General features: G+C 34.8%; 1 protein-coding gene across 4 annotated transcripts; it reads left to right on the forward strand.

The window, feature by feature from the left end:
* The first annotated feature begins 305 nt into the window (after window positions 1-305).
* LOC103722012 (Ubiquitin-like superfamily protein) lies at window positions 306-10,078 on the forward strand. Of its 4 annotated transcripts, none has more exons than XR_001880440.4 (6): window positions 306-569; window positions 4,809-4,927; window positions 5,744-5,929; window positions 6,096-6,135; window positions 9,175-9,245; window positions 9,739-9,923. XR_001880440.4 is itself a non-coding variant. In XM_088715352.1 (6 exons), the coding sequence occupies exons 4-6, from the start codon at window positions 5,747-5,749 to the stop codon at window positions 9,798-9,800; spliced, it is 285 nt and encodes a 94-aa protein (XP_088571478.1). In that variant the 5' UTR covers window positions 428-569; window positions 4,809-4,927; window positions 5,204-5,241; window positions 5,744-5,746; the 3' UTR covers window positions 9,801-10,078. The 4 variants fall into 4 exon arrangements, 3 of the variants coding, with proteins under 3 accessions (XP_008810652.1, XP_038978672.1, XP_088571478.1); XM_088715352.1 differs by lacking the exon at window positions 9,175-9,245 and adding an exon at window positions 5,204-5,241 and having other exon boundaries at window positions 428-569; window positions 9,739-10,078; XM_008812430.4 differs by lacking the exon at window positions 9,175-9,245 and having other exon boundaries at window positions 9,739-10,078.
* The last annotated feature ends 91 nt before the right edge of the window (window positions 10,079-10,169 follow it).

Here is a 10,169-nt window from a genome sequence, read left to right on the forward strand (position 1 = left end):
ATAGATCTAAATATAATTAAAATACCAGTGAGAAAGTTGTTACTAATTGGATTACCATTATCTAACGCCCCTCGTTTTCTTTCCTAGCTCACCAATCCCCGGTGACGGTCAAAAATTGATGTGATGCATGGGATTCCTTCGTACACGTCATGGTTCCACACACACGCGCGCGCGCGCGCGCGCACACACACGTATTTATATGTATATGTATGTATATATATATGTACGTATACAAACATACATACATACATACATACATATACATCCTCAGAGCACAAATCCCTCGTTGGAGTACAAAATTATTCAGGTTTACCGATCTTGACGACGCCCGTCTCTCGTCTCTTCCAAGCTTCCTCCCCGATCTCCATCGCGGCCTCTCTCCTATCTATCCCATCTTATCGCGAACCCAAGACCTAGGTTTCCATCTCCTCTCTCCTATCTATCCCATCTTATCGCGAACCCAAGACCTAGGTTTCCATCTCCTCTCTCCTATCTATCCCATCAGATCTGGAAGCCAAGACCTAGAGTTCCATCTCCTCCAAGCTTACGGGTTCTCCGATCGCTCTAAGGTCTCTCTCTCTCTCTCCCAGCCTCGTTTCGATTTCTTTCATCTTTTCCCTTTAATTTTTGCCAATGGTTGTTGGGAAATTATGTTATTTTGGCGTGCAGAAAGTCTTCCATCTACTTGCATTTGTTGTGGATTACATTTTTTTTTTTGTTATTTTCGGCATTCAAATTTTTGCGATAATTGGATATATTTTGTGGCGCTGATTGTTTTAATTCATCTATGTGTTCTGCTGCTGTCATTGGTCTAATGATCGCTAGAAATTTGTGGTTTACAATTAATCCTTGTTCCAAATTTTGACGGTGATTTTTTAGCAAAAAGAGGTTGGGTGGTGTTTGTTCTTTGTAAGTGGTTGATGGAATCATTATCCTCTCCACCAATTTGCGGAGTGGTTGGATTGTTTGCCTAGATTTTGGCAATGGCCTTTCTTGCTGCGCGGAAGAAGATTGATGTCAATAATTCTCCTTGAAGATTGAGTTCCTTTGAAGAACATAAATGACAAATTAATGTAGGTTGCCAATAAGCATTGTACTGAATGACTTAATAATAATAGTAATGGTGGTGTGTATCAAGATTTGAGAAAATGGAAGCAACTTCTATTAAGCAACAAACATCAGCGTTCCATGTGGAAAACTTTGTTGATATGCTTTAAATGTCTGTCTCCATCTCTTGAAAGGCTTATCATAGACAATGCCTATAAAAGCTGCGGTATCAATCATCACATTGGGTGACTGGAACCGAGAAAAACTGAGATCTTGGTTTATCTCAGCTTGAGATGGCAGGCAGGGAAATTTGAGCAGGATGGAGATTTTCAGATGTATTGGCTGATATATTGAACTAGAAAAAGGAAAAAATGTTGGTCTATTATCTTTCTACTATTTGTGCATGATCCTCATCATAGGAGTCTACATCATACCTGGTATTATAGCTCTTCTTATAAAATCATGAACATTGTATTGAGAGATCTTGCCATGAGGAGAAGTGCAAAACTTGAAGCTGTCATTGCAAATGCCAAGAGTGTCCAATTCAAGAAATCATGTTATGATTAGGATCCAGCCCCTTCATCTTGGTTCCACAAAATTCCCAAAAAGTCAAGTTGGAATATAAGTGTTAGGTTACAAGCGGAATGGAGATAATTCATGTGTTGTGTTTTCCCACATACATAGTGGATAAGATGAACTAAATATGGATTGGGAGGCATTTAGTCACGAAGCACCAGTTCCTAATTTCTTTCTTTACTGGGTTGTCAAGGATCAGGTGTTCTGTGATATCATTTCCATGATAACCACACACCTGTTGTCAAGAAACTCATGGTTGTTTGGTTGAAGGTTGGAACATAGTGTTTAAGCTAACACATATACCATATGATATGAAGGCTGAAAGTATACTTTTTTGATGAACAAGCTAACTGATCATGAACGTGAACATGAAAATTTTGCTTTGGCTTAGCAATCATCTATGTATCACCAGAGAAAGAGATACATGGACCTTATCCAGGGTGGTTAGAGGGGCCACATGTAAATATGGTAATCTCAGGCTGAACTACATGCAACAGAAGTGATGACACAGTCATCTACAGGGAGAACTTTTGGCTTCATGTGCTTTCATAAATATCAGAGAAGGTCCATGGTCCATCCAAAAGGCCTTAATTTGCTGTTACGATTTATATTATACATACATAATTAGGGATCCATTATAATCTTGGTAGATTATAGAAGAAATTTAGTTAATCAAATCAATTTTATTATCTAAAGGACATTAAAAAATACACTCTGATCTTCTCTTTCAAATTTCTTCGTTTTTTCCTTTTTATTGAGATTTAGAAGCGATTTAGAGATGCCATGTATTATTTCTTTGCTTCATAGGAGTCCTTTCTAACAAGTGGTTTGCTTCTTTGTGTTATGACGAGGATAGAGTGGCTATTATGTAAATAGATTGGCAGTTGAAGAGGATAGAGTTTTCTGTAAGGTTTTCTATGAGGTTTAAGTGGCTACCATTCTTCTTCTTCTTTTCTAGCCTTTCCTGAGATTGCCAGCTGTTCTTCACAAACCTGTCAAAAAACCAGGTAATAGTCCATAAATAAACCCTTGCCAATGCTCATAAATTGACCTATAAATGCTAGTTCCGTCCCTTATCGATCATGGCCCCCTAAGGAAACAACAAAACCTTTCCATGATCCTCAAACAAAAGTTGTGCATCTGTCTATATCTGTTGGTAGATTTCTGGAAAACAGATGTATAAAACTTCCAATAAATCTGGTAATCCAGATTAGCCTTAACATCACCTGTAAAAAAAATTTAATAGGGATGAAAAAGGGTCAGATATTACCCAACCGAATTCATTGCCGTATCTAGTTCAGATTAGATTTGGATAAAATCTTTGTATTCAATTAGATTTGGATACAGATCCTTATATATGCTCCTTTTTTTTTTTCAGATATTGGGTATGGATTCATACATTGGGTTTCTATGAATTTGGATATTACGTTTTTTTTTTTTTTTTTGATATTGGATACAGATTGGATATCCGGTTAAAAAAGTCTACAAGCATCTATAATAGGAAAAAATTCTGTGAAAACTTATACAATGGATCGGACCCAAGACCTTTTGAATTTTTGCCTACCACTCAACCACCATGGCAGCATTCACTTCTAGTACATAGTTATGGTTTATCGTACTTAATCAAAATTTGTTCACATTATAAAATATGGTCATCTCAAATATGTTTATGGTATTTCATATTTTATTAATTAATTATTTCATGAAAATTCAATTATCTTCTTCTTGAGAAAAAATTTAAAATGATAACTTCATTTTATTCTATATAATATTTTAAAAATATTTTTGTTTAAAATATTTAAAAATATTACTTAGTTCAACATAGTCCTATGTATATATATTTTAAAAGTTCTTTAAAATAGATAGTTCATGATTCTTTTTATTCATGCTACAATTTAAAAGTAAAAATGGTATTTAATATAGAAAACTTTTAATACTTATATCACACATTATTTAAATAGTTTTAATTTTTAATATATTTTTAACACAAATCAGGTTGGATTAGTGATCCAAACCTTTGGTCAAATTGGTTTCTATGCAAGTTTAAAATTATGTCTTAGACCATCACCTGGTTACAGTGCATTGCTTGTAATCTTGATAGTGGATTTCGTACTTGTCTTTTATAATTATGTCATTTATTTATTTTTTCATAGAATTTCATTTGACAAAATTCGATTTATATTCAAATAATATCCGGCTTATATCTCTATTCGGATAGAGAAAATATAGATACATCTAATATCTGACTTGTGTCTATTTTCATCTAAAACAAATATAGATAAGCTTAATATCTGATTCGTATCTATATCCATTTTGAACAAATATGGATACTAATCTTGGTATCCATTTAATATCCGAATCCGTATCGATCTGAAAAATATGGTTACAAATGTGGATAAACTAATATCCTATCTATATCCTATTCGTTTTCACCCTAGATTCTAATCAGTAAGAGGTCACATCACACTGTTAGTGTAGTTGTTTTTGGTGGCTGAGCTGGGCTTTTGGTGCAGTGCTGATGCTGAAGGTTGGTTTCAGGCATAACTGTCTTATTTTTTTGTTATATACTTCGTCAATGGTGAGATAGATGGATTGATGCTTTTAAAAATGGTCAACTTTAAAGGGAAGGATCGTCATTTTAGTGAGCAGTGGAAGGTGATGGGAGTGTACTAGTGTTACAGCTAAATATGTCTTGAATGGCCTGCATTACTTGTTAAGTGTTTTCCAAAGGTAAATTTTGGCGAGAATATATATTTTGCAGCAGGCCACCAGCAGAGAATGCAAAAGGAATTGGGAATGGTCCAAAGAACAAACATCTGGTTATTAATTTCATTCCCCTTTTTCTCTACCTATATGTTTCTATTTAGGTTTTTGTGTGTACACATGAAAACTTGTAATCTTTTCTATGGAAGCAATTATTTGATTAGTTTGTCAAATTTTTGTCAAATTATATGATATTTTGTACAAAAAGAGATCATTTTTGTAAAGAAATGATATGTTGGTGATCTATTGGGTTTGCAAAGAATTGTTCTTTTGACTTCTCTTCCCATGTCTAAAATTAAAAGATTTAAAAATAATTAGTTGTGCATATTGCTATAGTTGATTCTCATGTCATCTTGCAACACTGGAAATAGTATATCATATTATGGATGTTTCTCATATGTTCTCTATAATCTATGATGCAGATTTTACGTTACAGCTTGTCTAGCAGTAGCCTGACCAGGACAATCAGCTTATCTGCTTAGCTGTTTGTATCAGAAGTTAAAATATATTTAATTTTCCTTGCAGCTGTCTTTTGAAAATGGTATCTACTGATCTTCACATACTCCTACTTTACTTTTATTTGCTGGCATGTGTAAATCGTGATGAATAACTGATGCAGCATATCCTCAACCATGTTCCATATCAGTGTGTTCCATGTCTACATTTAACAATAGATTTTCTTTCTCAGCACTTCTTTTTTATATATTAAGCCACATGTTACTTTCTATTAAATGTTCCAAAACTCAACTTTTTAGTGCTTATTTCATTCTAAAATGCATATGGCTCATCTCTCTTCGTCTTCTTTTTTTTCCGCAAGGCATAATTTGGTAGAAAGGAGGAACCTACTTGAACTAGGTAGGACGTTTTTCTCTTAAGCTTAAAGAATATGCTGGCTGTTAGTAAACCAGTTCTTAAGTGCTAGAACCAACATGTGGAGCTAGTTGTCCAAGTACAAAGGATATACATATACATACATACATACATACATACATACATACATATATATATGTATGTATGTAAGTATGTATGTATTAATTATATTATATTGTAAATGTATGAAGCTAAAATAATGGATGTGATATTGGAGGAAGGTTTGGTAATTCTGTGAAGGATTGAGTTATACTGCTCTAGGAGGGGTTAAAATAAGTTCTTTACTATGTTTTTGAGGAAAAAGAAAAATGTTATGTTGAGCTTGCTCCCATGAGCAGAACTAGTTATCTGACTTTTAACAGGTTTGTTTGGTTGGGCTACTTATTTTATAACTCTGTTAATGTAGTTTACTGGCAACATTGGTCTTCTCTATCCAGTGTCTTCTCTTTAGCAGTTTCATTATAATGCTGCCCTTTATATGATTCAGGCTATGTATATTCGTGTAAAGCGCAACAAGACAACCTACTTTGTGCAGTGTGATCCAACTGAGACAACTTTAGACATTAAGCAGAAATTGCAAACTTTGATTGATCAACCAAGCAATAATCAGCGTTTAACCTTGGCATCAACTAATGATGTCTTAGATGATTCAAAGACATTAGCTGAACAGAAGGTAATATTGTATTCAAAAAAGACAGTCTGACCTCACTCCAAATTTGATTGTTTTACAAGCATCCTTCTTTCCCTGATTGATGCTTTTCATAAATTGATTATTGTTTCGTAGAAAAACAACAGGACAAGCAAAGTTCGTTAATTTCTTTTTATTAATCTATTTGTAGGTCGAGAATGATGCTGTTGTGGCATTGACTCTCAGAAAAGGTTTTGTTCTTCTTCTGCTCTGTTTATATTTATTAAAATCTTGATTCTATTGATGACCAACATTTACATGCAAAGTATTGCAATGACTAACTTGTATGACCTAACTGATCTGTTTATCAGGTGAATTTATTTGGATTTGCTATGCGTAATTGCATGTCATTTTAAAATGTTAGATAAAGCTTATTAGCTATCTTGCGGCTATTCTCTAGCTTTTTACCCTTTATATTAACTGCATTTCCAAGGCCTTTCTGCTCCCATATTTAGTTTCTTCTAGGTCTGGGATCCTCATCGGAATTTTCTACAACTCCTTTTGCTTCAATCTATCATATATTCTTTATTATTTGCTGTGTTTTCTATCACTTGACTTTCCCCTGCTGGGTTCAGATCTGTTAGGTAATCATCTCTGAAAGAAAAATGTTTGGCATCTTTCTTTGCTGCACATGCATATCAACAGTGCTCCCACCTGTCTTACACTCAAGCACCTGCTATTTGCCAAATTTGATGACAACATCCCTGCTTTCATCAGTCCATGCTGAGTTTTATGTCAAGGCAGTATACAAAAGTGATATTCCCCTCTTTTGATGCAATAAAATTGTTAAAGCGGGATCTCAACTGTTTATCTGGACTTTTTAGGCTTTTTGCTTGTAATAAATTTGCTTGGCTAAGGGTATGAACAAGGGCCTAGTATGGCTATTGTTTAGTCACAAAGATACAAGTGCGCACTAGCAATTTTGATCGGTTGATCTCTGCTATATTTTCACATGAGACTGCTCAACATTAGGTGATTTAATCGTAATCAAATCTATCTTGCATTTCTTGACTTATGGTTTTATTAGGTTCTCTAGGATGTTTTCTGAATTGCTTCAGATTGCTGGACAAGTCAACTTAGTGCAGATTTATCAGAGTTCTGAAAGATAGGGCTCTATTAGTAGTCTCAGCCAAAAAAGGGGAAAGGAAAGAAACAGACTTTCCCCTGCTGGGTTCAGATCTGTTAGGTAATCATCTCTGAAAGAAAAATGTTTGGCATCTTTCTTTGCTGCACATGCATATCAACAGTGCTCCCACCTGTCTTACACTCAAGCACCTGCTATTTGCCAAATTTGATGACAACATCCCTGCTTTCATCAGTCCATGCTGAGTTTTATGTCAAGGCAGTATACAAAAGTGATATTCCCCTCTTTTGATGCAATAAAATTGTTAAAGCGGGATCTCAACTGTTTATCTGGACTTTTTAGGCTTTTTGCTTGTAATAAATTTGCTTGGCTAAGGGTATGAACAAGGGCCTAGTATGGCTATTGTTTAGTCACAAAGATACAAGTGCGCACTAGCAATTTTGATCGGTTGATCTCTGCTATATTTTCACATGAGACTGCTCAACATTAGGTGATTTAATCGTAATCAAATCTATCTTGCATTTCTTGACTTATGGTTTTATTAGGTTCTCTAGGATGTTTTCTGAATTGCTTCAGATTGCTGGACAAGTCAACTTAGTGCAGATTTATCAGAGTTCTGAAAGATAGGGCTCTATTAGTAGTCTCAGCCAAAAAAGGGGAAAGGAAAGAAACAAAAAGAAAAAGGAGGAGATGATGTTGCTGAAGGAATTAGTACTTTAGGAAGGTTTTGCAACTTTAGTTGAGTGTACAGAAAATCAAAGTTAGATGGAAGCTTTACACCTATATCAGCAAAGCAAGAATTTGAGATGGTCGTAAGTCGTAACAATCTTCTGGATGGTTTCAGATTGCTGGACAGGTCAGATTTTTTTAAGAGTTCTAAGCAGGGAACTTGACTGCAGATGAAAGATGGGGCTATATTAGTAGCTTCTTACAAGATAGAGAGGCTATATTTTTGAAGAATGAATTCATTTTTTAGGAGGCTATGATAGAAACTATTTGGGCTAGGGTTTGCAACTAACTTGTATGGTTACCTTCATGCATTTGCCTGCATATGTTAAGTGCTTTGTTGTGAGACTCGACCATCAAGGTATTAACTTCATTCTTTTATATAAGTAGAATTGCATACTTAAGAGTTTGCTTAAGATATTTTGTGTTAAAACCTAATATCTTGTTAGACGTTTTATCTTTTTTTATTTTTTAATCCCTCCTGCAAGCTGTTCTTTGACTCAACAAGTCATTGCAAAGTGCTAGTCCCTATCATTAAGTCTTGATTGGGTCCACACATGTAGCATATTGGATGAAAGGCAAACACTTCAGCAAGAATGCTCAACATAGTATGCATTCTCAATTTAGCAAAACCAATTTAGATATCCATATTTTAAGACTTTATTTGCTTTACTCGACTGTTTTCATTGATAATGAATTTGTTCTTCAGAAAAAGGGGATTATCAAATGTTTCCTCTTTAAGCAAAGTTCCTGAATATGAAAGATGCCAAGGAAATGGATTTAGTGCTACATGGGCTGGAATACAATCTGGAATACTATCCAGAGAAGCTAATTGTATGCAATAACAAGTTATATGGAAGGAGCTGCTTGCTATACTTCCCTTCGTAAGATAGTTACAAATTGAATGTCCCACACTGCATGTAGTTAATGTTCCTTTTGTGATACTGTAGAATTGGGAGCCCATGTAAGGCCCATGACAGATGCTAATATAATAATTTTCTTAATCCTTAGGAGAGACAAGTTACATCTATCAATAATTTAGTCAAAGCTACATTATAAAGCATAGTGCGGTTTCAACCAGTGTAGTGTGTTGTTAGGCATGAGTTATAACTGGATTAAGAAGATCAACATTGTGCATTCATACACAAGTTACAACTGATGCCCTTTATGGATGCATTTTGCCGAGTCTGTTACCTTTATTTTTATTTTGGTGCCTAAGAAGCGGAGAGGACAATTCTCTTACAAGTGTCTTTTTGTCTTTTTCCTTTACACATGTTAGGAATAAGGACAAAAATAACTCTTAAGATGTTCTTATTTGATTCTGTTATTTTTGTGAGAGCTTGAGATACTCTAGTTTGCATTGAGGGAAAAGATGACATTAGATTGACAAATGGCTACCATGTACTCCTATATTCTTTAGAGTTCTAAGAGTAACTGAAGATGATACGAGGACAGCAGGCTGCATCTCAAAAATTTGGTCAAAGCACAACGGTATGAGAGTTACCCTTCAGTCATCAATTCACAGATTTTTTTTTTAAATATTAACTCTGGTTTCATTCTTTTATTATTTATCTCAAATGGCAGTTCCAAAAAACATATTTCTATGTCAAAAAACCATATTCGTAGGGAAATGGAGGGAAAAAGGTGCAGCATTGTATTTAGAGAACTTTGTTATGCATTCTAGTTTATGGTTGCTGTAGGCAGAAAAAGAGAATGACAGGTATAAGAAGACGTGGATGTCAGTACTAGTTAAATGAAACTGTTTATTGAAATGTTTAATAAATGAAGCTTTAGCATATTTGAGATCATCTCTCTTAGAACAAAAGAGTGGCCTTTTGTGATTCTTTGATAGCTAGGATACATTATAATGCTTTCCCACCTCGTTTCTAATGTCATTTAAATTTGCAAGTTCTTGTTTTGTACTATACTTTTTCCACGATTTTTTTGTCAACTAGATATGTAATGATCTGTTTTCTTTTCTCAGATGACAATGAGTTTGAGGAAGTGTACATTGCACAACCAGAAGTCTTGAAGTCATTCTCTTGATGCAGAGAATGGCAGGGAACCATTTGCTTGAAACTTCTCATATCTGTAATCTCTTAATGTGACAAATCCTGTGCACTAGAAACGGGGATCCGTTTTCACCTACATGTAGTTTTCAATTGTGCTCTTCTGTGGATCTACTATTATATACTTGAGTCCTGATAGTGTTTGCTACAAAGTGAAGCATAGCAAAGTTCACCTCAGGAGCTGTGTTCTTCCATGTTTTGCTGCCATAGTATATCAATCTATTATTAAGAAATCATATTGCCCTTTTGTGATAATCTTCATATTTGACTAGTGGTATGGACTGTAAGGATACCTAGTTTTCCATTATTCAGTTGGTCACGGATTTTGGTGGGGTGCACGGTTAGG

This window comes from Phoenix dactylifera, chromosome 2 (genome assembly GCF_051530095.1).
Source record: "Phoenix dactylifera cultivar Ajwa chromosome 2, Ajwa_hap1_PhDact_Kaust_v1.1, whole genome shotgun sequence".
Taxonomy (NCBI): Eukaryota; Viridiplantae; Streptophyta; class Magnoliopsida; order Arecales; family Arecaceae; genus Phoenix; species Phoenix dactylifera.

Excerpts from the sequence above, each read along its gene's own strand:
- LOC103722012 (XM_008812430.4), top strand. Across the intron at positions 5,930-6,095 it reads AGACATTAGCTGAACAGAAG|GTCGAGAATGATGCTGTTGT; the intron begins GTAATATTGTAT and ends ATCTATTTGTAG. Across the intron at positions 6,136-9,738 it reads GGCATTGACTCTCAGAAAAG|ATGACAATGAGTTTGAGGAA; the intron begins GTTTTGTTCTTC and ends TTCTTTTCTCAG.